The sequence below is a fragment of the Lampetra fluviatilis genome, chromosome 6 (genome assembly GCF_964198595.1).
Source record: "Lampetra fluviatilis chromosome 6, kcLamFluv1.1, whole genome shotgun sequence".
NCBI lineage: Eukaryota > Metazoa > Chordata > Hyperoartia > Petromyzontiformes > Petromyzontidae > Lampetra > Lampetra fluviatilis.
In genome coordinates, this window is record NC_136280.1 from 16,313,684 (window position 1) to 16,341,339 (window position 27,656).

The 27,656-nt window shown below is 47.0% G+C and overlaps 2 protein-coding genes across 2 annotated transcripts in view; both read left to right on the forward strand.

The window, feature by feature from the left end:
• LOC144933209 (voltage-dependent N-type calcium channel subunit alpha-1B-like) overlaps window positions 1–27,656 on the forward strand; it is a 233,958-nt gene that overhangs the window by 154,956 nt on the left and 51,346 nt on the right. The gene's annotated exons all lie outside the window — the stretch shown is intronic.
• Window positions 640–27,534, forward strand: CDC73 (cell division cycle 73). The gene is made up of 16 exons (XM_078857850.1): window positions 640–812; window positions 12,541–12,646; window positions 13,956–14,025; window positions 14,358–14,420; window positions 14,745–14,797; window positions 15,345–15,433; window positions 15,886–16,102; window positions 17,020–17,121; window positions 18,673–18,745; window positions 21,453–21,517; window positions 22,400–22,457; window positions 23,931–24,054; window positions 24,872–25,024; window positions 25,839–25,939; window positions 26,083–26,224; window positions 26,957–27,534. The coding sequence occupies exons 1-16, from the start codon at window positions 682–684 to the stop codon at window positions 26,991–26,993; spliced, it is 1,584 nt and encodes a 527-aa protein (XP_078713976.1). The 5' UTR covers window positions 640–681; the 3' UTR covers window positions 26,994–27,534.

The following is a 27,656-nucleotide window of genomic DNA, read 5'->3' on the forward strand; positions in this document are numbered from 1 at the left end:
AGCTAACTTCGTTAAGCTGTCATGTGTGATAGCCAGGCTGCTTCTGCGACAACAATAACAACAACAAAATAGCCAAGCAGCTCAGTGGAGTCTTAGCTGGTAATAATAATTAAAAGCATCGTTGAGTCTTGACTTAAAGCTTTCGTGAGTGCAGTAATTCATAATCTTTGGGTCTTTCGGTAAAGTCACGTAGATAGGTTCAAATAAAATAACAAAATAACAAAAAAAACTACGTTTCGATGACGATCGCTTGTGTTGTGATCGAGACGTCGTAGTTTGTTTTGTTATTTTTTGTTCTTTTCTTTGAACCTATCTACGTGACTTATATAAGAATATAGTTTTAATTAAAATATAGTCGAGTTGAGTTTCAGACTCTTCCTTGTTTAACCCCAGTGACCCCAAGGCGTGGGGGGGTCAGGGGGGGCGGTGGCGACACCGGTGGAATCGCCAACCCGCTAAACCGTAATCGATTCCTCTCGTGTTTACATTCGCTCTCCACTCGGTGTAAGCAACCAGAATCGATTCCTCCGCCACACACGTCTAGAATCGATTCTCGTGCGTGTGACTGTTCAATCTCCCGCCAAACCGAAGGTGTTGGGGGGGAGACGGCTGCCCGGCAGTGAAATCGATTCGCGATTCCTCTGCGCGCGCTGTCGAATCGCCCCGGGGGTCGCGGCGAACATGGCGGACGTACTGAGCGTGCTGCGGCAGTACAACGTGCAGAAGAAGGAGATCGTGGTGAAGGGCGACGAGGTGATCTTCGGCGAGTTCTCGTGGCCCAAGAACGTGAAGACCAACTACATCATTTGGGGGTGAGTGGGTGCGAGCCCCGCGGTGGCGGCGGCGGCGGCACCGCGGGGCGAGCCAGGCGAGACCTCGGCCTGGTTCCGTGTGGCCCCGGTGCGCGGTCTCCCCCCGCGGAGGATTGGGGGACAGACAGCGAATACAGCCTGGGGGTGTGGACTGTGGGATGTAGACTGTGTGGTGTGGACTGTGTGGTGTGGACTGTGTGGTGTGGACTGTGTGGTGTGGACTGTGTGGTGTGGACTGTGTGGTGTGGACTGTGTGGTGTGGACTGTGTGGTGTGGACTGTGTGGTGTGGACTGTGTGGTGTGGACTGTGTGGTGTGGACTGTGTGGTGTGGACTGTGTGGTGTGGACTGTGTGGTGTGGACTGTGTGGTGTGGACTGTGTGGTGTGGACTGTGTGGTGTGGACTGTGTGGTGTGGACTGTGTGGTGTGGACTGTGTGGTGTGGACTGTGTGGTGTGGACTGTGTGGTGTGGACTGTGTGGTGTGGACTGTGTGGTGTGGACTGTGTGGTGTGGACTGGGTGGAGTGGACTGGGTGGTGTGGACTGGGTGGAGTGGACTGGGTGGTGTAGACTGGGGTACAGCGTGGGGTGTGGACTGGGTGGTGTGGACTGGGTGGTGTGGACTGGGTGGTGTGGACTGGGTGGTGTGGACTGGGTGGTGTGGACTGGGTGGTGTGGACTGGGTGGTGTAGACTGGTGGTGTGGACTGGGTGGTGTAGACTGACTGGGGTGTAGACAGCTGGTACGGACTGGGGTACACACAGGGGTACTTACGGGTACAGACTGGGGTATAGAGTAGACCGGGTAGACAGGGGGGGCAGAGAGGGGTACAGACAGGCGGACAGACAGGTGGACAGACAGGCGGACAGACGGGGGGTATCGACAGGTACAGACGGTACAGGCTGGGGTACAGGCAGGAGGTGATTGACAGGTATTTAAACGTGGGGTTTATCTTGGGATTTACATGGGTATAGAGAGGCATTTTAAGATCATAGACAAGGGGTTTACGGGTATAGATAGAGTATATGCGAGTTTTAATTGAAGTATATGAGGGTTTACACTGGGATTTACAGAGGTTTACAGGCGTATAGACAGGTTTGACTGGTATAGACGGATGTGTCCTGTATAGGGCTTTGATACATTTGTAATGATATAAAGTTTATAGACGATTCCACGGGTGTCGCCACCGCCCCCCTCCCCCTTCATCCCCCTCCCCCACGCCTGGGGTCACTGGGGTTAAACAAGGAAGAGTCTAATACTCAACTTTACTATATTCTTTGGGTCTTTGGGTAAAGTCACGTAGATAGGTTCAAAGAAAATAACAATAAAAAACTACGACGTTTCAATCACAACACAAGCGAGCATCATCGAAACGTATTTTTTTATTATTTTTGTTTAATCAGGCGTTTATTGGAGTTCATGCGTTTTTACAGGGCGATAGAAGGGCTTGATCGATTGACGGGTTTAGACGGGGGTTTATAGGTGTTCAGGGGGTGTAGAGGGATTCCTAGTGGGGGTTGTGACAGGTTTAGAGAGTTGTGTCCGGGCATCAAAGGTGTTGCTGGTGGACCAGGGTGTCCATATGGGTGTGGAGAGGGGTTCAAAGAGGGGTCTTTAGATATGGGTTCGCAGCGGGCTATAGAGAGGCATTTACAGGGGTTAGAGACGGTGTTATAGCGAGGGTTATAGACAGCGGGGGGGTTAGGGGGCTGAAGAGATGTTTGTGTTTTAGTGAGGGGGGGGTTCTCAGTGGTATTCTGGCGGTGTGGCGAGCGGTGTCCAGCCTTACCCCGATGTACGTCTCCTGCTTGTTACGTCGTTTCGCTAATACGTCGCCACGTTATTATTAACACCACCACCACCTAATATGCGTCACCTCAACACCCCCCCCCGCACACTTACGTCGCTGACAACATCACCCGTCCCTTGTTATCCGTCACCTCTCAGCCTTCACCACCACCTAACCCTGTACATCGCTTTGATTTTACGTCGTTTTGATATTTGCCGTCGCGCCTTTCAGGAACGCATCCCCGGACGTAAACTGTGTATGGGCTTAAACGGGTTTTTTATGGTTTAGAGGAGGCATTTATTTCGCTTTCTAGGGACCTTAGAAGTGGTTGAAATGGGAGTTTTAGAGACGTTTACATGGCAGTGCAGTGCAGTGTTTAGAGACGCGGGAGGTGGTTGTTGTAGTCGTGCTTTGTGGATGAGTGTTGGCCGCGTCGCCCATCCTCGGCTGGTCGTGAGTGCGAACTCCCCCCTCGTGGCGATGCATTCGCCCCTGCCTGGGGACGGGAACTCCATCCCGCACGTGGTGGTGGCAGTGCCGGAGTGCAAAAGTAGCTACATATGTAGCTACGGACCCCACACTTTCAAGGGCTCCACGCTAAATGCTTTCAAGCTATAAATTCCAGTTCAGTGATTCTGCACTTGCTCTATTACTATCGTACTATACCGTCTTCAACTTTTATGAACGACTGGGTGTTTAAGGTTAGCGATTTGTCGTTTTATCTGGCGGTATAGCAAATGAAAAAATACAATTACTTTACTGTGCAAGTTAAAAATGTATGCGTTTCAATATTTATGTGTTTTTATTTTCATTTAGGGCCCCGTCATAACATTTTACAGGCCCCGCACTGGCTTAATCTGGCACTATGTGGGGGGGGGGGGTCACGTGCCCCCGCGTCTGTGCCACGCGTTGTCGCAGGAATTGCCACGCAAAAAACACCTCAAGGCACGCGCGCGTCTTCGACACATTGTCCCACGAAGCTCGTCGCCTTTGCCAGAGATGGCCAAACAACGTCTTGCCCGCCGCTTTTTGCCTTCTCTCATCTGGCCCGAAATTGTTTTGTGTTGAAGCGCGTAAATGCCATCGCTGGCTTGAAAACTGGTTTCCAGTATACAGCATTCACCAGTGTATTTGAGTGCTGGTTTTGTCTCTTTGTGTGTAATTTACTGGGTATATTCGTTTTTTTGTGACAAATGTAGAGGCCTCTCGCCTAAACCCCCAGTAAACCACGTGACTAAACCACTAATGAGGGATGCAGCACTGGTTAGATAGAATAACACAAGTGGTTTATAATTACAGGATACTTTTTCCATAACGTAGGAAAGGACAGTTCTAAGCGCACGTTTTTGCCACGTTACTTTGTAACGTTTGCGTTAACCTTCACCTCCATGACGATTGGCAATTTCATCGTCCTGGTTAAATGGTGTCTTTTGAGAATCTCTCCTCTGAATTTGTTTGACAATTTTTCACACGTGGTGAGTCTCGGTTACAATTGCTGTTGAATGGGTTGCCTTGTGATGTGTGTGTGTGGTCATGGATGAAGCTTGTTCTTGGAAACAGGAGTATTAGATTTGAAGTACAGTATGAGAAATTATACATTTTTTACCCAGGAAAGCTTTGCTAAGTTTAAATATTTGTTTTCTTCTGGAAGGTCCTGAGGTGTTTTGCCAATCTTTTTTACGCGAGTTTTGCAAGTTAAAGGAAACTGGAGTATCCCGAGAAGACCTTCACTTATGGTGATCTAACACGCTCCTCAGTGGGTGCTACGATTGCAGATGTTAGCTGCCTCGCCTGATATACAGGAGGGCGTAGGTTTGATCCCAACTGATATCTGCTGTATATTTGGAGTTTGCGTGTCTCTCTCCCCGTGGCTGCATGGATTCTTCTCCGGCTCCTCCAGTTTTCCCTCCATATTTATAATCAACATGCGTTTATTCTAAATGGCTGCTTTAAATTTCAACATGATGCACCACATTGTTAAGCTATCATTTGTGGCCAGGTCGCTTCTAAAAAAAAGCAATTTGCTCAGTGGACCTTACCTGGTAAAATAAAAATAGTTTAGTTTACACGCAAAAATCCAGACAAATGGGTCACACATCCACGTGTTGTACTTCAATCTCTCGGATTTGGGGGCCTATAAGCACTCTGAAATCTGGGTGTTAGTGAGTGATCCACTTCCAAAACACTGGGTTAGGGGCCAGGGTCACCGCGCCTCGCTGCTGTGGCGAAGCACAAACTCCCACTAATGCCAGGAGCCCTGCTATGGATGCAGACATCCCTCGATTTTACGATGGTTCGGTTTACGAAATGTCGCATGAACGCAATTGGCAAATTCTGGGGACTTTTCGATGAACAAAATCGAATTTCTGCATTTACGGAATTTCACATGGCACGTGATTGAGATCAAACAATAAGCACCTGGGAGGCTGCGTCATATCCATCCGTGGCAGCGTCACGGTATCCCTGCTGTGTAACAGTAACGCCTCTACATCACCTTTCCACTTATTCCAACATCCAGCAGATATTTAGGTGAGTTCCCTGAAAAGTTAAAATATTTTAGTTTGCAATGAATCATTATTTAATCGTTTTAATATTGATGTTTTTTTTTATTATTCTTTTTGTATTTTGAAAAGTGATATAGGTGTGTATCCCACATTTTTGGTGTTAAATTAACGGGAAAAGACATTGCGATGTACAACATTTCATTTTACGCGTGTTTTTTGAAGAACGCATAAATCGAGGGATACCTGTACGTTGGCTTTCACCACCAACAGTTGCAGTTTGACCTCTACATTCGCAGATTTTTCTCTCGCTAAATTGGATTTTTTGCGATGTTATATTTGTATGCCAGCTTAATTTTCGCTCACTTTTCCTTTGGCTATTCACGATTTGGCAACATCGCATCATGGGGAGGGATGCTGTACCTGCTTTTACTATTTTTGTTCTAAATTAATTATTCGTCAGTCGTTATAATATTTATGTTGTTTCATATTATTTTTGTGCCGTTGCCTTAGTGCTATTTTTGCCTTTATATGTGGGTTTTTATTTATTTCTATCGTGGCGTCTGAACGTAGAGTGAGTGGGGGAAGTCACACCGTGAGTAAAAGGCAAGAACAAGTGATGAGTTTAACTCAGAAAGTGAAGTTGTTGAATAAACGGTGCGTCTGCTGTTGGCCACCATAACACGGTAGAGGAGCCAACAGTCCGATACACAGTCAAACCCCGATTTACGTCTCTACCTTTTGTGTCGTTTCGCAAACACAGTCACTTTATTAATACCGCTACCTGATTTGCGTCTTCCTCAAGCCACGCTTATGTCGCTGACAGCATCGTCCATCCTGTCTCGTATCCGTCGCCTCTCAGCCTTCGCCTTCACCACCTACCCTGTAAATCACTTTGATTTACGTCGTTTAGATATTCGTCGTCGCACCTTTACAGGAACGCATCCCCGACGTAAACCGGGGTCTTACTGTATCAACTAGAACGAAAAGGAAAGTCGGGAAAGTGCGGTGGCAAGTGCACCAGTGACTGCCAAAGTAGTATCATCACAACCCCATCATCATTTTAGGTAAATAAAACTTACAGTATAATTTATTCATGTATTTTGTTGTATTATTTGCGTTTCAAATCTATTTGTATTATTGTACAGTGGTTCACTTGTGCGGCGGTCTTGGTGATGTCATGGCACCTATTTAAGCACCAGGATGAGGAAGCTTTTCCATGCCAGAGCTAAGCTCTTGTTAACGCCTGATGCTGCTGGGTGTCGTCTCAAGCGAGACGCTGTATACATTGTCAATTTGTCTTGCCTTTCAACATTGCAGTTCACTGAAAAAACAAATGAATTGGCATGTTTGCCCACGTGGCAACTTGATTTGATTGGTTCTGTCAGGTGATGGAGGGTTATTTTTGATCTAACCCAGAGATCGGCAACCGAAAAATTTGGTTTAAAAAACCTTCTCTTTCAAGAGCCGCAATGCACGTGAACACGAGACGGTGGTCCTTAATAAACAACGTCAAGAAGCAGTCCTTAAAGCAGGTGTGGGGAACGTCCGGCCCGCGGGCCGTATAAGGTCCAGGGAATCATTTGGTGTGGTCCTGCCAAGGCAACCGCAGGCGGGACTCGAAATTCAATCATTCTAGGAGCAAACCTGGAAAAGCAGTTGCGAGCAGCAACAACATCAATAGCAGCTAACATCACACGCCTCGCCAAAGAGAAGCAGTTCCAGCCATCACATTAGGGGTGAGTTAATTAAATGTTTGACCAAATATAACAGGCTAATTTTTAAGTTGATAATTTTGTAGGGCCCGCTAATGATGTTGTAAATATCCAAATGGCCCTTGGCAGAGAAAAGGTTCCCCGCCCCTGCCTTAAAGAGACGCATATGAATGAATCATCCACTCCATGGTTCCCGGTGACAAAGAATCAAGACCGTTTCGCCTGGACAGCAGCCTCAGTGGCGAGCACAAGGTCATCTGCCTATGCAAATTTTCCTGACAAGTTGGGGAGCAGATCACTGATGCAAATAGCAGTGGTCGTGTTGAGAAAGAGCCCTGTGGAACCCCGTTGTTAAATGAATAGTGAAGTTTTATTGGTCTGTTTCTCTGAAATGTACGTGCAGCTTGTAAGTGGTGAGCGTAAGTTGTAAGTAGGCACAGTATTGTTTTTTCCCAAAACTAATTTAGACACTAATCTAGATTTGAAGTTTTCGTGACTGCAGGGATTCATTCTCTTTGGTTCAGCAATTGTTTCTTGCTGTGGTTGTCCCACCTGATGACAGACGCTTGTGTTGCGCCCAAAACGTCGTGATTTAATTTATTTTATTTTATACCTACGTGACTTTACCGCAAGAACCAAAGAGTAATTTAGACACTTTCAGCAGCATACCGTCATTCCAAACTGTGACGTATGCCGCAGGCATGTCTACAGGTCCAGAGCTCTCATTCGCTCCCCACATTTCTCAACCCTACGGGACCTTAGACCACCACATTTCCCACATCTACCATTGCCTACACTGAGCTGTTGCTGAGACCCTCATCCATGTCTTCATCACACCCCAACGAGATTATTGCAACTCGCTCTGCTAGATGGCCTCCCCAAATGCCTCTTCTGAAAACTCCAGATTATCCAAATAGCTCTCGGCAGACTTCCCAACAGCACCCATAAAATGATACCACATTACCCCAATGCTCCGATCTCTTCAGTGGCTGCTGATCCAATCATCTTATCCATCTCACTGTACTCCCCCGTACACACTCTTCGCTCTCGCAACCAACGCTTGCTGTTGAAGGCACCAGTCAACCATCAGCGGGAGATCGATTTTGGCTCCCTCCATCGTCTGGAGCTCTCTTCCCCCAGCCTCCCTTGCTGTCGATGCCTTACCATTGTTCAGGACCTTCCTCTCTTACTCTACCTTTGTGTCTTTAGCTTTGTACAATGAATAAATATATCGGTTCCCCAGGATGGCTGTACCCTACCCATTATAAGCAGCATCTTGAGATCCAGTTGGATTCCAATGCCTTTAAATAATAAATGTATTTAACGAAACACAGTTTCAGTTTTTTCAGTTTCATTTATTTGGGACATAGCGCTAAGTACCCGGCGTTGCCCGGGCGAAAAAGGTAGACACACAAATGCACTCGCACATACATACATAGACTGAACAACAACAACCGCCATTCGCCACTAAGTGGTGGTGACGTCACCACAACGCTTGTGCCAGGCTATGTGCACCTTGTGGCCACGTGAAGTATCGAACACCCGCTGGCTGGAGGTCACGGGGCAAACCCAGATGGCACAGGTCGACTGACTGAGACAACTGGCTGATGCACCACCTGTGCCCTCTACTGTGGCAACTTGCTGTGCTTTAGCCACCCGTCGCTCCGCTCGTTGTGTGAGCGTCGCTCCTCCACCCTCCGTTGTTGTTGGAGGGCGACTGCCTCCTTCAGGAGCCTCCTCCACAGAGGCCGATCTTGACACCGCTGGTACTAGTCATCGGCAAGTCCACTCAGCTCCACGTCCTCCTGTACTACATCATTCCATCTCTTCTCCAGGCCGTGCCATGGCCGTTTAGCCCCCTTGATCCGGCTGAACAATAGCTGTTTAGGCATCCGGTGGCTGGGCATGCGGGCTACATAACTCAGGCAACGCAGCCTTGCCTGCCGGAGGAGCTCAGCGATGGGATTTTGTGCAAATCTTTCAAGGATTTGTGAGCTCCTCACACAATGCAGCCTGGTTAAACCCAGGATGGATGGTAGGCAGGCCATCCTACATGTTTATAACCGGCAAAGATGTTCCATTAGGGGGGTCCAAGTTTCGCAAGCATAGAGAAGGGAGGGAATGACTGTGGCCGAGAAGACCTGAAGCTTCGTGCGGAGTGATAGACCAGGTAGCTTCCACACAGCGTTACGCAACCGATGAAAAGATAATGCGGCTCGACTGATTCGGAGTGAGACCTCTGCTGTTAAACTGGAGCCGGTCATGAGCACACTGCCCAGGTATGGGAAACTCTCCACTGTCTCCACAACTGGCCCATCACTGATTGGGAGTTGTGGGGGTGGAGTGTCCGATGGTACAAAAGACCCAGGAAGGTGCTTAGTTTTGGTGGGGCTGATGGTAAGGCCTCACCTCTTGGTGGCAAGCTCCAGATTCAGCAGCGGCACCTCGAACTCCTCCGAGTGAGCAGTAATTAGCAGATCATCGGCATACATAACGTGTACACTATGGGAACCTCATTTGCCAGTAAAAATATGATAATTGGTTTTTTACCCTTCTATCTGGCCACAAAACTGACACCTTTTGTGCTCATGACCGGCAATACCTGCAGGTACCTGCAGGTATGGCGGTCTATGCAAACATGACTCCTTGTAAAAGGGTGTCAGTTTTGTTGCCAGATAGAAGGGTAAAAAACCAATTATCATATTTTTACTGGCAAATGAGGTTCCCATAGTGTAGATGCTTGCCCCGAGCTCTCATACTCTGATGGTGCATTGTCTTTGAGTTTTGCGCCTTTTGGCGTCATCTGGTCCAACCCATGTGAGACTAGGCTCTAAGGAAAGCTGTCTCGGGTGTGGACCAATCAACTTCAAGGACAGTGCACATTATCAGAGTTATGTCTTTTGTTTGTATTATGACTGCAGGTATTGTGGTCTATGCAAACATGACTCCTTGTAAAAAGGTGTCAGTTTTGTTGCCAGATATCATACATAACGTGGTTGAGCAATAGGGAGCCATCCCTTGACCGCACCCGGGCATCGATCAGCCTCCCATTGTATCTGTACCAGATGGGAATTCTTCTGGTACAGCCATTGAAGGCTTCACGAAGTACGTGGTCCAAATATATATAAAATAATGTGGGAGCCAGAGGACATCCCTGTTGCACCCCAAGGTGTACAGGGAATGGCTCTGACTCATGGCCACGTAGTTTGACGCGGGGCCGCTCACTATCATGAAGGTTCTTAAGGATGGTGAGCAGTGGGTGAGGGACTCGGAAAGCACAAAGAACAACCCAGAGGCCAGGCCTACTGATGGTATCATAGGCCTTGAGCAGGTCAATAAAGCACACGCATGGATTAAGACGCACTCATGGACCTACAGACACGCAAAGAAATGGACTTACACTGACTAACACACACGCACATGGACTGAGACAAAGACACATGAACTGACACACACAAAACATCGACTTACACACACACACAGATGGACTGTCACACATAGACATTCACTTTAGATATACACACATGGAGTTACACACACATATATCGACGTACACACATACAGCGACTCACACAGACATACGTGGACTCGCACACAGACATACTTGGACTCACACAAACATTGACGTAAACACACATGTACTTACACACACACATGGACTAAGACACACACACATGGACTAAGACACACACACATGGACTTACACACACATACATAGACTGACACACACAGCCCTACACACACATACACATATGGACTGTGACACACAGACATCTACTTTAGATACACAGACATGGATGAACACACACATATGGACTCACACACATGCATTGAGTTACACACACACATCGAGTGACACACACATGTATAGACTTACACACACATGTGGACTAACACACACACATATAGACTGACACACACATACACATCGATGTACACGCACACATCGACTGACACACATAGACACACAAACGCACATTGACTTACATACTCAGATGGAGCCATGCACACACATCGACTAACACACACACATGGACTAACACACATACACAGCGACTGATACGTACGCAAATGGACTGACACGCACACTTGGACTGACATACACACATAAACACTTTGACGTACACACACACATGGGGCGTTATTCGTTCGAAAAAGACAGACACACGTGGACTTAAAGACACGCATGGATCTACACCCACACACATATGGACTCAAAGACACACACATCGACTGACACACATCGACGGGCACAGCAATCCTCGATGATGGCACAGCTATCAGTATTGCAGTATAACGTATGAGTAAATAGTGTGACGTGAGCGATGGAAACAATAGAAATGCATTGAAGAAATAAGCAGAAATAAGTGTAAATAAAAGAGCAGCAGTACGCACAGGTAAGTTGAGAAGCAGGCTACAGTCGAGATTATAGACTTCCAGTACGCTGACTCAATGACATAAGCATTGCTACAGTCGACATGAAATGCTGGCAGTACACTGAGGTAAAGAAGCAGGCAACAGATTATAGACTACCATACACTCTTGATGGTGAAAAGGAAAATGAGCAGTGTAGATACCCCCACACCTCCCCCCCAGCATCCCCCGCCCGTGCAAGAATAATGCTATGTAAGCAGTAAAAAATTGCTATCTACGGAGTCTGTAGTATAAACTGGACGCATCGTGTTGGGGGGAGGGGGCAAAAAGGACATCACATTGTGAAGAAATATCCGCAGCGTTATGTGTGTATGTATTGCCTGTTAAACGCGTAAAAGGAAATGTCCCCGTGAGCTCGAGCGAAGGCGCATCACTTGGCAGGGTCCCCCCCCCCACGCAATTGGCTTCAGTTGGTACGGTCGATGTCGCTCAATAAGTAAATAATTAAGAATAGAAACGGCACAAATGTGTTCCTTAAACTACTTGAACGTTTACGGATGGGAAAACGGAATAGCCTATTCCCACCGCGGGGCTTAGGGCGTGCTGCCTGGCAAATTTTTTTCTACGTATAGCCCACCGTTCGAGAGCCAAATCCCCCGCAAGCGTGAGGGGGTGAGGAGCCAGGGAGGAGAGATGTAGAAGGTGGGGGGGGGGATATATATCACAATATATACCTACTGTGCAGTGAGAAGTTATTTGCTGTCATATTTGCCAATTCGGTAGGTGACATGCATAAGAATCAGGTTGGCCTGTATTTTTGTTTTTGGTTGGAGTTCACTGACAGCATCTCAAAGAGAGGTGGACTTCCCTTCCTGTCCAATGGGCTCTTAGGAGTAACATTCTTATCCATCGTTACACTTTGTTTACTTTACATATTGTCCCCAAGTCTTTACTCTTCTGGAATTTAAGATCTGGCAACACTGAAAGTATTGCATGTGCATCTGCGTAAAAATGCTGAATGTGTTTATGTCCAGCAGGTGAATGGTAGTGCAGTGGTTAATGTGCTTCCCTATGTACCAAGTCACCCGAGTTCGATTCCCACTCATGAACAATAACAGTGGTGAATATTTGAACCAGTTCTTGACCTCGCATAGGTCAACTCAGCCTTAAATTAGTACCTGGAGTGGTGTGTAAATATCAGCCCTGGGGAAGCGAAAGCAGCCGGGCATGGTGTTGGTCGCCCATTTCCGCGTGTGCCTTGCCGGCCTCCATACAGCACTTGCCCCAACAATCTGCTAAGGGTACACGGGGGGTCTTTGTCTCTGTCGTTTGTTTGTCGATCTGCTCAGGACTGGTAAAGATGGCCAAGCCAAGGAGTACTACACACTGGACTCGATCCTGTTTCTGCTCAACCATGTGCATCTCTCGCATCCTGTGTACGTCCGGAGGGCAGCGGTGAGTGCACATTAAGTTCAGTGCTACAGCCCACAACCCAGTGCCTTGTTATGCCGCGGAACAAGTCTCGGTCATCCGTTTGGCGGGTCATCAGGATTTAGTGACTGCAATCTTTATACACGCCCAGCACAATATGGTAAAAATCGGTGGGTAATGCTACACGGAGGGAGAGTTTACAGTTATTATAGAGGAGTGGCATTTTTATATTTCAGGGAATCGAGTTTTTTTTATTTAAGAGGATTTGAGCGATTGTTGTCCAGCTGACATTGAGGCTTTTAAGCTTCTCCAGGTCAGAAATAGTCCATGAAGAGGTAAGAGTAGACCAAATGTATGAACGTAATAATCCTTTTCTGAAGGAGGTAAAAACACACAACATCATCATGGTTTAACACGTAGACTTTCACGACCAATATACATAATAAAGGTTTTTGGGTTAGATCGCGTTATTCATAAATGTGTCGTAACCCTCCACTACCCGACACGGCCAAACAGTAAGCAAGTGTCACGTTTACTAAAGACAAATAGTTCACTACTTTAGCCCACCGGTGTGTTGAAGAGTGAATCAACATCATTTAAAAGTTTGAGTACGACGTTTCGCTGGACTAAAAGAACACCAAAGAAATATTAAATTATCTCAAACACAACTGTCGGCAGTGGCAGAGCATGCTTGTCAACAAGTACACTCAATTGATTTTGATAACGTTGAAGTGTTGTGTAAAACGAATTATTACTGGCCAAGACTAATGAGACGTGACAAATGTTTTACTGTTTGGCCGTGTCGGGTGGTGGAGGGTTACTTCACATTTATCAATAACGCGATCTGACCCAAAAACCTTTATTATGAATCATCATGGTTGGCTGTATTGCAAAGCTAGGTAAAAGGTACAGAGATGAAAGGATGCATGGTCAATTTTGCGTTGAAGTCAATAGGAATAGTAAGAGAAGGTTTATGAAGAGTTTGCAGTCAGTAGGGACTTGAAGGTAATGAACATCTTTTTAAAAGAGGAGCCACCTAGCAAGGAGACACTGGAAATGAAACAGACTTGCTTCGCAAGGGACCAACTGCGGTTGGTCAGGGTTGTGCGTTTTCAGTAATCCCAACACAAAGTGAGCGCAGATTGGCGATGGAAGTTGTACACTTCTGCATTGCCAAAAGAAAGAATACAGCGAATGATGTGCAAACACAAGTCAATTAATATCACACGAATGGTTCTCAGCAACGGATTCAAATCCCTAGAGAAGCAAAATGATAAACGTAACATAATCGGTGTCTACCGATCATGCGTTGTTCTTCTCCATGTGCTCACAGGCAGAAATCATCCCCGTGGTTCGACGTCCCGACAGAAAAGACCTCTTGGCCTACCTCAATGGGGAGACAGGTACGTCTATCCCTGCCGAAACACCGTCCCCGTGGGCGCCGTCGAGGTGCCCTACCCTGGCTTTCCGGGAGAAGGCGACACAGAAAATGCGGACTCCACCTGTTCCATCTTTAGGCGTGGGTTTTTTTTCTGGGTGCTGCTCCGGTCTCCTCTCACATGTAAACACTCGTCAATTAGTCAATAACGACCTTTATATATGAAGGATTGCAGAGCTGGGGTTGGGGGGGAATTTGGCACTGGTGAGCAGTGTCTTGATTGGTGCTTGTTCACTACCTCCAATGCAGTTTGTTGATGTTTACGTTGTGCGTGCGTGCGTGTGTGTATTCTCACAGCCACTTCTACCAGCATTGACAAGAGTGCCCCTCTGGAGATAGGCCTCCAGCGACCCACGCAAGGTAACACGCGCAGATGCACCCTCGTGTGAGTCAGAACGCACACAGCGAGAACGCAGCAGCGCACTGCTCTACAGCAGCGGTTTCCCAGTCTGTAGACCGCGACGGACCCGCTGGTGCTACGCAACTACGCGGGTAGTTTGTCCACGGAACTGTTGTTACAGACGCTGTTTTTATTCTCAAAACACCATTATATATGTTTGCGACATGGTGGTCTGCAAACTGTTTTTGAGGGTGGACAGTCGCTCACGGGCCACCCGGAAAGGTTGGGAACCACTTCTCTTCAGCACCGAGGCCGTCATTGACTCTTCCTCTTATCCCACCTAGTAAAAAGAGCATCTGAAGATACGAGCTCTGAACCTAAGAAACCCCGGCTTGAGGTAAGGGAGCAGCGTGGGCATTGCGAACGTCACCGTATGTGCTGTGTGTCTGTCGTTTTGGCGTTCATTGATAGTTGTCGTCCGTTAGCAGTGGGTCACTGTGTGTCCGTGGTTGTGCATGTCCACGTGTGTGTGTGTTTGTCTTAAGGTACGATGAAACCAACAACAAAAATTAGCTCATGTGGATAAGTACGCAGGCTATAGTGATCCAAGCTATTTGAAACATAACTTTCAAACATTTTTAATGAGAATATAAGAGTTGAAAATCACGGTCACACATGTCGTTATGTCACTTCCATGCATTTTAAGGTCAGGGAAATGATGCCTCTAAAATGTTCTGCCGTTGTAAGCATCATCCCAAAACTGCTATCATAATCACAGTGATACCTGCGAGTGTCAAAGAGTGGTCCCCTAACTGGGCATGCTACTCCTGCAAACTTTGAATGGATAATTTAATCTCAAGATAAGTGAAATGAATTCGGAGGGGGGGTGGGAGAGGGAAAGACAAAGAAGAGAGAGGACTAAACACGTCAGCGGTTTTGTGCAGGATGCAGAGCGCGTACGCCTGGACAAGGAGCGTTTGGCTGCCCGCCTGGAAGGATACAAAGAGGTCATGGTCAACACCGAACAGATCCGGTAATCATTGGCATGGAACACCTGGTGAATGCAGCACATCGTCACACGGCCCACCATAATCCAGTGTTCTTCATTGCAAGGCCCGCGGGCCACTGTCGGCCCTTGGTGGCCTTTAGTGCGGCCCCTGACGTGCGACCTCCGACAATACGCAAATGGTGAAAACGCCCCTTGCAGGTGGTGTAGCGCCCCTCACTGGCGATGTCTTATCGGCAAAAGTGGCCCCTCTCTAAAAATGAGTGATGAACACAACCATAATCGAACCGGCTACCTCTTGATTGCAAGTCCAGTGTGTGAACCGTTACACCATCGCAGCGCCCTTAATTTCTCAGTTACAAAGGTTCAGGGTAACGCAAAAAAAATTTACTGAAACAATCCTGCTCATAACCCGGTGCTACAGAGTCGGGCTCTCTCAGTAATCGTGGGAACTCGTCGACGCGCGTCACCTCTCACAGCTCCCTCTCCGAAGCGATGTCCGTGGAGAAGATCGCGGCCATCAAGGCAAAAATCATGGCCAAGAAGCGCTCGACGATCAAGTCGGACCTGGAGGAGGACGTCGCCGGCCTGGAGCAGCGCAGCTTCGTGGACGCCGAGGTGGACGCGACGAGGGACATCGTGAGCCGGGAGAGGCTGTGGAGAACCCGCACCACCATCCTGCAGAGCTCCGGCAAGGTACCGCTTTGTCGTCCTTGAGAGAACGCCCCTGTACGCCGGGGCGGCTAGGAGCGCTTTACACGGGATAAGCACTTTGCCTCGCACATCAGCTCAAACATTTGAAGGGGCTCACCCCCAGTGGCAGCTGCGCTGGTGAGGCAAAAGGTTACACGGCGCCAGTGGTCGCAGTTGTAAATTTGGACCCTGGCATAGGCACACATTCGCCTAATTTTTTAACGATGTCACAGGATCTTGAACATCCACTGTGAAGCAGACACATTCTGCAATAATAACCAGGGGAGCCTGCCAGATTGGAACCTCTGCATAAATGGTGAACACGCTCCCGCTGGGCCCCGTCTCACCGTCCCTTGACGAGTGCATGCGTTCAAAAAAACCAGTCTGCTCGTCTTCCCGTCAATCATCTTCCCAGGAGCCATTCATTATTTATACTTTTCGATGTACACGTCATGTAATTTACGTGTAACCAGCTGATAACCCATTGTGACAAACATCTCTTCTGCTAGCGCCGGCTGAAGAACCGTGTAACACTATTCAAAGCGAAGTCGGTTCTTGCCAGAAAAAAAAATCAATAATGCTAATTTAATAATGCCTCCATCTGGCTTATTTCAGAAGTACACAATTTAAATATAGTTGTATTGTTTCTGAAGGTTATTTATTAGCTGTAGTAACAATTTGTCATCATTATTCAATTCAAGTAATATATTACAGTAATGCCACTGGAATTAGTATTCAAGTAAAGCACTGTTGGTGTGAGCATGGATTAAATGAAGCCATGATTGTGTGTGGTGAAGAAGGTTTGACAGTTAAGGATGTGTAAGTGATTAAAATAACCCGCGCGATTTGTGCTTGTGATCCCATGTAGCGAATGCTCATTGGGCAGCGTTTGGTGGGGATGGTTGCGTGTATGTGATTAGGATTTTGCCAAGAACATCTTCGCCATCCTGCAATCGGTGAAGGCACGGGAGGAAGGGAAAGCGCCTCAGGAGCCACGGCCTGCCCAGCCTCTCAGCCAGCCAGTACGTAAAATATGAGTGTGTGTAAGCACAGTTGCTGAGCACAGGCCCAAAGTTTCAAAACGTTTAGCGGCCAGCAAAGAAACGGCAGGGTTAGCGCAGTGTTAACACTGGTGGCTCTCAGCAGGAAGAGCCCGGGTTCTTTTCCCAACTCGGGAGCATGTCTGTGTTGAGTTGGTGTGTTCTCTCCCTGTTCTGCATGATTTGTCCGCTTTACTCCCATAGCAAAAAAAAACATACAATATTCGCCAAACATCTCAATGCAGTACCCTTTTGAAAAATAGTCTGTGGACTCTGTGTGGCTTTGCTGGGTAAATAAGTAATTAAATATATAAAACAAACAACATAACACGTTTTTTTTTATTCATGAAGGTTATTATGAGAGCTTAGGAAAGAGAGGGAATTCCGAAGTCAAGCGTTGCGAGGGAAGACGCAGGAAGAGACGTGTTGTCACCTGCACTGCTGTAGGTTAACGCAGGAGCAGTGAGTCCTCAGCATTTAAGAATCAATGAGTGACGTTCACAGGACCAGTAACTATGGTAGTAGCGATCAGAGTACAATTTTCGAATCCAAGCATAAAGGTTCCCTGTATAGCCTTTAATAAACTGTTGGGGCAAGTGCTGTTAGTGAGCACCGATTTAATGCCGAAACTGCGCCACCTTTGTCTCTGCAATGCTGATATTTACACCCCACACCAGGTAGTACTCTTTTGAGGCTGAGTCAACCTCTTGGAGGCACAGCACCAGTTCAAATGTTCGCCACTGTCATGGGTCGTGAGAGACAATAGAATCAGGGTCGTCGGGTTCGTAGCGCAGTGTGCTGACCGCTACACTACTGTCCAACCATAGGCCAGCTTAAATGTAAGTGCACTTTTGTGCTTCAATACAGTTTTAAAACAGTGTAAGGGTTGTTTGAGTTGATGGAAAGAATGAGCTTAGATTGGCCAAAAAACATCAGTTTGGCTATTGTATGCCAACACACAAATGAAGCCGAGTTGATTTCATCGCGGATGTTATCACAAAGCACATGTCATCTTTTATAACTAGACTGGAAACTAAATCCAGCTTTTCAATTCAGGTCCAAAACTGATCTATTATCGAATTTACTTTCGACTTCAGACTTGATTGAGACTAAAACTAGAGAATACCAAGCCTTGGGGATGGTGGCTCATGCCTGTGATTCAGCACTTTGGAGGTAAGGGTTTGAAGGGTCTCACACATTTGTGAAACCACCGGGAGATGACAGTACAGCAGGTGGGTTTGTGATCCCATCTATAAAGGGCCATTCACTGTTGATATCCTCCTTTGCATGGTGAGTTTTTTCTAGGCGATCTTTTTTTTCTGAACAATTTGGGATGTATCCCCGGGGAGCAGCCTCCTGGACATCGAGCCTGAGACTCATGGATAATAGACCAATTATTGTAATAACCAAGTTCACACCCTATGCAGTCAGTTACTGCACATGAAAACGACAGTGTGCTGTGTCTTAACCTATGTAAAAGTGTGTTTTGGTAGCTGGAGGACTCTGCCACTGAACTTTCCCCTGCCTTCACAGCAACCCACGGTGAAGCAGTCCATCCCGGCTGCCTACAACCGCTACGATCAGGAGCGCTTCAAGGGGAAGGAGGGTACGCGCATCGCTCGCGTAACACACCTCGCTTGTTTTCACCGCTAGCTCAGCATTGCCCTACACATATGCCAATTTAAACACTGTTCATCAGGAAATGTGTATGAAATTGTATTTTTTATCAGGCCCCGTGGTCTAAAGTGAAGTCGCCAACTCTTATCCACTCAGTCTCTCGGGCTGTAAAGAAAGGCCATTCCCATAAACATCTGCTATTGTATGTGGATATTTCTTCCTTTTAGGGTCACTTTTTCTTTCCAGTGCTGATGCTTACGTACTCGACAGGTATTAATTGATAGGTTGAGTTGACCAACAGAATGTCTAGATCATGTGGAGATATATGCGGTGGCGAGATTTTAACTACCTCGTCTGGTATGCAGGAGGTCGTTGGTTCGACCGTCTGACCCTCACACCTGCTGTATATTTGGAGTTTGCGTGTCTCTCTCTCCCCGTGGTCATGTAGATTTTTCTGAGGGTCCTCCGGTTTTTCCCTCCGCATTTAGACACATGGATTTAGAGTATTTTGGCTGCTATAAATGTCAGCATGATAAGCCACTTCGTTGAGCTATCATCTGTGGCCAGATCGCTTTGGAAAATTATCTTTATAGCTCAGTGGGCCTTACCTGGTAAAAAAAAACCTGATTTAAGAGAGTTGAATTCCTTATTGGGTTTATTTTGTTCACTATATCTCAAATAAAACATATTTTTAGTTTTGTTTACTTGTCAGTGACGTGCGCAATGGGGAATTGAACCCATGTGTGTGAAGGCAAACACGTTCGTTGCCTACTATGTTGGCTATTTGTCGATGTTTTCTTTTGAAGCCAGTAATGTTGGCGAACGCCTTGAGCTCATTGCCATCTCTGCTTGTGCACCACTGCCATCACGGTATTAACAGATGCCTTGTTGACATTGCGCTGCTGGCTGCTGCACCTCCGCCTTTAACTGTTGCGCTTTACCCCGATTGACTGTTCTGTGCTGCTCTACGGCGCTCTCTTTTATCCTGTGATGATTTTGTCGCATTGTTGGCTGTAATTCGATTTTCTAGTTATTTTTATTGTCTGGGTTTAACCGGGAAAGTCTCGCTGAGTCTCGTGACTTTCAGGAGTGTTCTGGAGGGGGCGATGGTTGCTACGTACAATCCCAATTGAGTAATTTGCGGCGTTATTTTTCACATTTGGGAAATTTGGACAGTGACGCCCGGCATGCGATGGCCTGCATTTACAAATGACATCGCAGGATCTTTAACATCCGCTGATAAGCTAACAGTGCATAGTATATTTAGGGCTCATACAATAAACCCTTCATAATATTCGTGGGGGATCCATTCCTGGAGCTTGGCTTGAATATTAAATCTGCGCATATCAATACTCAATCCTCATGAGAGAAATCTGGTGAGGGGATATTAACATATATTACTTTTAAACAAACATCTAAAATGTATGTATTAATGGATATGTGTAATATTTTTGTGTTATTTAACTAAAATAATGATTAACATTAAAGTGCAAATATCAATAAACATTATACCGAACGTAATTTCTAAATATCGTAAAGGGAAGCAGTGGCGTGTAAGCGGCGCGTCGGACAGAGGCAGGCTGGGAGGCAGAGTGGAGCCATGTGGGGGCGACTCTCTCGCCACTCCCACGCCTCACCTCTTCTCATCGGGCAGCCGCGAATTACAAATAGCACCACTAATACATTTGTCGCAGATACGTGGTTATAAATCCCGCAAATATTAAGGGATTTGCTCTTCATCCGCAGAATTAATCAGGGCGGCTGCCGGATTCGAACTGTGAACCTTTGGAACAAGTGAGGGACGTGCTAGCGCTTGGCCACCGCCCCCGGTCGTTTGTATCGTGTGTAGCCCCTCGGTTACTGCCGACCGTATTCTAAACCAGGCCCCATCTTCTGGCTGCTTACATCGTAGCAAGGATAATTGTGTGATAATAACCTCGAATGAAAGCATGTAATGTGTGTATGTTGAACTTCTTTCACGCTGTACGCAGCCATCCATGCTAATCGGAGGTGCGGGAAGCATAAGAGTTATGAGATTTAAATTCGAAGCCAAACAATCATTTTACATACAGATGCAGTGAGATGAGTGAAGAAAGTTGGGGTTGAGGCAGATATCATGAGTTAAGATTGGAGATACATATTGGAGGTAGAGATGAAATGAGAACGCAGATGTCCTGTGATGAAAAGAAAGCAATGCAGATGAGATGGACAAGTAGGGTGTGAGATGTATAGGCAAGACAGAGACGTGCTGAGATGAGAGAAGAGAATGGAAGTAAAGAGCTTTATCGTGAGATATGCATTGGGCAAGAGACAGAAATGTAGTTAGATGGGGGACAGGTGGCCAAGTGACTTGCAGATTAATATTCGTCGACAGTAGACATGTCGTGAGATGGGAAGAGATATGCAGCCTAAACAGCTATATTGTGACAAGAGTGAAGGGCTATGAAGATATGGTGAGATTTAAAACATATTTAGTGATAGTGGACGGAACGATTGAGTGAATTGTAAATGTATTCAGATGAGAGTGCTGCATTCAGACGAGGTTTAAGAGAGATGAGGGAGCAGTGGCGCATGGATTACCACATTCAACTCTGAACCCCCCTGGTGAAGTGAGTTCGATTCCTGGCCACATTGCTTCTTGATAGTATTACTTCTCAGGAACTAATCATAACTGCTGTTGCTTTGTGTGCGTACAGAAACCGAGGGCTTCAAGATCGATACGATCTCCACGTACCACGGCATGACCCTCAAATCTGTGACGGTATGTAATGCACACCCAGACTATACGCTAGTCGACATAATAAACACATTGCATCCAACGTGTTCATAGCTATTGCCTGCTAGGTTGCAAGAGAGAGCGAGAGTTATTATTGGTAGTGTGTGGTACAGTATGCCTGAATTTACAAACATTCGGTTTACAAATTTTCACGTTTGACGCAATTGACAAATATTGAGACACTTTCGATGAACGAAATCGAATTTCCGCGTTCTCGAAATGTCACTCCGCCACGCGCCACGAGTTCATAAAACAAGAGCCACCTGGGAGGCCGCGTCATCCATCCGCGACAGCGTCGGCCCCGTCCCCGCAGTGCAGCAGTCACACCTCCACATCACCTTGACAGTCATTGCAACATGCAGCAGATCCTATGGTGGGTTCCCTGAAAAGGTTCACACTGTTATTTTTCAATTAATTATTATTCAATGGTTTTAATATTTATGTCCTTTATCATTATTTTTGTATTGTTAGGGGTAGAGTTGGAATGACATTTTTAGTAATACATTAATAGCAAAAGCCATTCCGATTTACGAAATATCGTTTTACATGTCTTTTTTGAAGAACACAATTGTTTTGTTCTGTGAGACATCCGTACACATAAATGTAATAATGGATTTAGAATCGTTTTAAAAACTTCAGCCAGACATTCCTGGATTCACAAACAATTCACCATGCCGTGTCAATCTTGGGGGCTGTTTGACCGTACTTCACCACGGTGGCGGAGGCAACGAACAGGACCGGTTCAGATATCACTCGCCCCTAATTTAGGCACGTTTGCGAATGGAACTCGGGTCTCCGGGTGTTCGTAGTGCGGCGTCCTAACCACTCGTACGGCCGCTGCACCCTTTCTCTGTTTGTATTTCGCAGGAAGGAGCTTCTGCCAGAAAAACGCAAGTTCCTGCCGCCCAGCCTGTGCCCCGACCCGGTGAGAGGCGGAAGAGTGTGCGAGCTTTCTCGAGCGAGCGAGCGAGTGTTTGTGTTTGGGTTTGCATCACTAAGTGAGAGTGCATCGGGGGAATGTGTTCACCATCTGCTTTTCTCCTGTGTGCTCTTGGCATGGAGGGAGACCAAAAAGTGGTAGAACTTTAAGCCCCCATTTGAATGGTTTACCTGTGAAACATATTCCTGCGGAGGGAGCTGGTAGGGACGTTGGTTTGCTCGGTCAATGGCCAGGGTCAACGGCGGTGTGGTGTATTCCGCAAATATGGCCGACTGTGAGGGCGGGCACAAGCCGGCGTGAGTAGGTTAAACGTTGAGTTTTATAAGGGCACCACGGGGTGACCAGCCCCTTCCCACCCAGCCCCACCCCTCCCACCCCCCACCCAGCCCCACCCTCCCCACCCAGACCCTCCCGACCCTCCCCACCCAGCCCCACCCCACCCTCCCCACCCAGCCCCTCCCCACCCAGCCCCTCCCCACCCAGCCCCACCCCTCCCACCCCCCACCCAGCCCCACCCTCCCCACCCAGCCCCTCCCCACCCTCCCCTCTCCACCCAGCCCCTCCCCACCCAGCCCCACCCCTCCCATTTTTGGATGCACGACGGACGGACGGACACAATAATCTTCTGTGGGCTGGTGGAACCAGGTGGTTCCTACAAGTATAATTTGGCACCTCTACCCTGGCTTCACATGCATTGACGAGTAGGCAAGTCATGCTTGGTCATGTCGCCCAAGGACTACACCGAATATGTGCGTGTGTGTGTGTGGTCGTGTGTAAAATCAGACTGTTGGGGCAAGTGCTATTAGCGATCACTTCTGAAGGCTGGCACTTGCCCCAACAGTCTTCGTCTTTGTTATGTAACATCAAACGATAGCAGTCTGCCAGCTGAGTCAGATGGCTACCTTTACTGGCTTCCCCGCTCAATCATAATACAGCAGACTCTCCATTATCCGCGCTAATGACGGGGAGGACAGCAGCGGATAGTTCAAACATATCCATTTTCCGCGGATCTCTATGCCAAAAACCAGTATAATAGCTATAAATTATGTTCAAGTTAAGAAAATGGAGTTTGTTAATGAACGAATTCTAACGATCGACTGATCTACACGTGTGCTCAGTGATAACACTTTCCTGCTCCTGCCCAGCAGAAGACTGCGCCCACTTAGTGGACAGCAGCAGAGCCACGCCAATCAACATCAATCAACTACTGTACTGTAGAGGCGATTACGTGACTTTCTGATCAACCGGAGCAACATGTTTGTTCGGTTTAAGCACGTGTGACTTGTAATGAACATTTACAAGAATAACAATGTGTAACTACTTTTACATTGTTAATATGGGCTTAAGGGAGAATCCATGCATTATTTATTCATGTCAAAATCTCAGGTGCGAGGTTAATCCGCAAATCGGATGAACCGCACGGGGTTAATCGGAAGTCTCCTGTACTTCTGTATTCAGTCTCCCAGGCGCGACCTCCACCCAATCAGAAGAAAGGGTCGAGAACGCCCATCATCATCATACCCGCAGCCACCACGGCGCTCATCACGATGCTCAACGCCAAGGATCTGCTGCAGGACCTCAAGTATTCAAGCACAAACCCAATCCTTTGATGACAGTACACGGCAATGAATTACACTTTGTTTGGAATGCCAAGCACGTGGCATGTAACAATTCATCCCTCTCTACCACCTGCCTTGCACGATTGAGTAAATTGTCACGGGTTTTGGGTTGCGATTTTTTTTTCCAAGGGCAAAGAATTGTCTTGTGGTTTCTTATCGTTATTTATATTGTCTTCTCTCGGTTAGCCTTAATATAACATTAGTTTGTAATTATGATAGATCGTGAACGATCAGTTCTTATGCACATGATCCGACGCGTGTATCATGAGCGCAGCAATTTACAGGCAGTCCCCGCTTCTACGTCGTCACGGTGCGTTGCTGGAAACCTCGTCGTGAATCGGCCCCCTATTTTCCCATGGACATTAGAAATGCGATAAACATCACTTGCCGATGTGTTTTTTTTTCCATTTATCAGCTGTATCTAACAGGGTTTAATAGGTAAACATCCACACAAACACACTCGAGAATAGCAAAAGCTCCACGCCAAGTCACATCGGAAACCAAACCGACTGTTCAAATGCGTTCAGAGTCGTGACGGGAAATACATCGTAAATCAAGTTTCTGCGTCGTAAATCGATCCATGGCGGCATATCAACATTGTAAATGCGGATCATCGTAAACCGGATTGTCGTATTAATCAATTAATTTGTAACTTGTTAATGCACGTGCAAAAGTACCTGTGTAGTCTAATAATTACACACAATATACTCTGCCACGTGCATACGCATGCACACACATGTGATGCTTGGCAATGACTGATGAGTATGGGGGATGTTGCAGGTTTATGTCGACGGAGGAGAAGAAGGGGGCTGGATGTGTCCGGGATAACGAGGTGCTTATCCAGCGGAGGAGAGAGGCCGGGGCTGCCGGAGGCGCTGGCACCGTGCCCTACCGCGTCATTGACCAACCGCTCAAGCTCACACAGCAGGACTGGTGCGTGTGTCTGTGTGCGTTCGTTCACGTGTGCATGCGTGTGTATTGTGGGGAGCGGTAGTGTAGCGGTTACCGCGCCGTGCTACGAACTCAGCAACCAGGGTTCGATTCCTGCTCAAGGCCAACACCAGTAACGATTATCTGAACCGGTCCTGGGCCTACCCTAGGTCGACTCGGCCTCAAATGAATACTTGGTGTGGTGTGTAAACATCAAGGTCGGGCGTGGTGCTTGTCACCCACCCCCTCGTGTGCTGTCCCGGCAGTCACAGGTGCTCCCCAACAACACTTGCCCCAACAGTCTGTTAAGGCTATACAGAGGTTCTGTGTATATATATGTCTGCATGCGGCAGTTTGTTTGGTGCCACACGATTGTGGTACGGGCTAGCCAAGGGTATGGGTTGGTATGGTACGAGAGGATTTGGAGCTGATTGGAGTTGCTGATGACTGGCACCAACATTGTAATGCCTCGGTAGGAGGAGGCTTGTGATGGACGCTCCTGGGCAGTTGAAGGCAGCAGCCCTCCAACAACAATGGAGGGTAGAGGAGCAACGCTCACAACAACGAGCAGAGCACCGGATAGCTAAAACCCAGAATGTTGGCAGTGGGGCACACGTTGTGGTACGTCTGCCATTCATCTGAGTCAACCAACCTATGGGTTTGTCCTGTGACCTGCTAGTGAGTCTTTGAAAGTTCATGTATCCTCGGAGTGCACTTAGCCTGGCACGAGTGAGTGTGCGTGTTTCTCTGTGGAGTGATGATGTGTAAAGACGTGTGAAGTTGTTTTTTTTCCCTCCCGTTTGCGGGTATTTTGCAGGGAAAGGGTGGTGGCCGTTTTTGTCCAGGGCCCTGCCTGGCAGTTTAAGGGATGGCCCTGGCTTTCTCCTGATGGCTCACCTGTTGATATATTCGCAAAGAGTAAGTGTTATGCATTTTCTATATTACAATGCACGCAAATGCACATTTGAAATTAAAATTAAGCTCAACGTGAACCAAATATTGCGCGCTATTGTCTCCCTATGCTCAAAGTGTCGCGCCCTTTTCCAAACCCTGTCCTCTAGTCAAGGCGTTCCACCTGAAGTTTGAGGAGGAGCGGTTGGATGCCAACGTGATGAAGTGGGATGTGCAAGTGCTGGAGCTCAGCCGACACAAGAGACATCTGGACCAGGCTGTGCTCTTGAGCTTCTGGAATACGCTTGACCAGTAATGCACTCGCATCCTGCACAATGCCCAGACCGCATCCACCAATTTGCAACACGAGGACAAACTGATTGGTCGATACTGCACTGACAGGGGTGCACAAGCACAACAATAACAAAAACTCAACACGTCAGATAAAAGGTTAAAAAAACAATTATCAGGTAAGTTCTTGTTCAACACGTAGCTTGTCACAGCCACTCATAACTCAAGTATGTTTCTCTGAGTTAGGCCACCTGTTGGGGCATTTCTTCTCTCATGCTTACACCACAAAATAACTGCAGGCATCTTCACTTCAACTGCATTGGTGTGTTGCTGAAAGCATGATATGAAACCCTAAACACGTAGTTGAACCCAGAACGTCACACTTGGCATGTAAACCTCGTTGCGCCTAAGTGAAGCTCAGCTGTCTTCACGAAAAAAACATTCTGAGTGTTGTATGTATTTACATTTTACTTGGTTATTGCAACTCTTGGTTATGGAGAATCCATAAGCGATGCCACTCATTGCAAGTTTGTATTATTTTCCGTGTAGCCTTGGTTTTATTTTTTATATTTCACCTGGATAATTCCTTGAGCTGGGACGTCTCGTTTGCAAGGGTGTCCAGTGCGTTGAGTGCCACATAGTAAACACATACTTGCACATACACACATTTTAATGTTTGGCTGCTGCCTTCCTGTATTTACTTCTAATGCCTACTCTCTTCTGCTGCCCTGATCTTTTCCCCTTGTCTTGCAGGTACATGGTCAAGCACAAGACACATCTGAGGTTCTAAAATTCCTGAGACCTGGACCAACATGACATGAAACAAATTTTTGCATCTGTGTTTTTGTGCGTGCGTGTATATGTATGAAGGTCTGTGTGCGCGAGTGCGTGTGGTTCTGTGTAATTGCGTCTGTGTTTTCGCGCGTATATGTGACCCACCTGCGTGTCTGTGTGCGAGTCTGGACCTGTGTGTACTCCACTTGTGTGAGCGCTTGGCCAAAGCTCTACACCCTGTGGTGTCCGTGTCCACCCATTTGTACTTGGATTGAACATAGCCAGGCTACAGTGTAACATCCGTAAGGCCTAACCACCAGTGACAAAGCATTTACGGAGAACGCCCAAACAACTGTAGATCTCCTTGCAACAGTTCCGTTGATCATAGTTACAGAAAGCCGTCTTTTGGAACGGGAGGACTTGTATCCCCAAAAATGCATACTTTTGACTAGAATTGACAAACATCAGATGCTGCACACTGGGATTTTAAGTCATGATCACAATGCCTTCGTGTAAGAATGATTCCCAAAAAAAATAACTGTACATTGTTTAAATTACTGGTATAGCAAACATTTAGACATTGAATAAAAAAGAAAAATTTAAAAGAATGCTGTTGTGTCATTTATTGTTTTATTTCCGATTGAAATCACACTTGCCTTGGCTGCAATAAACTAAACCT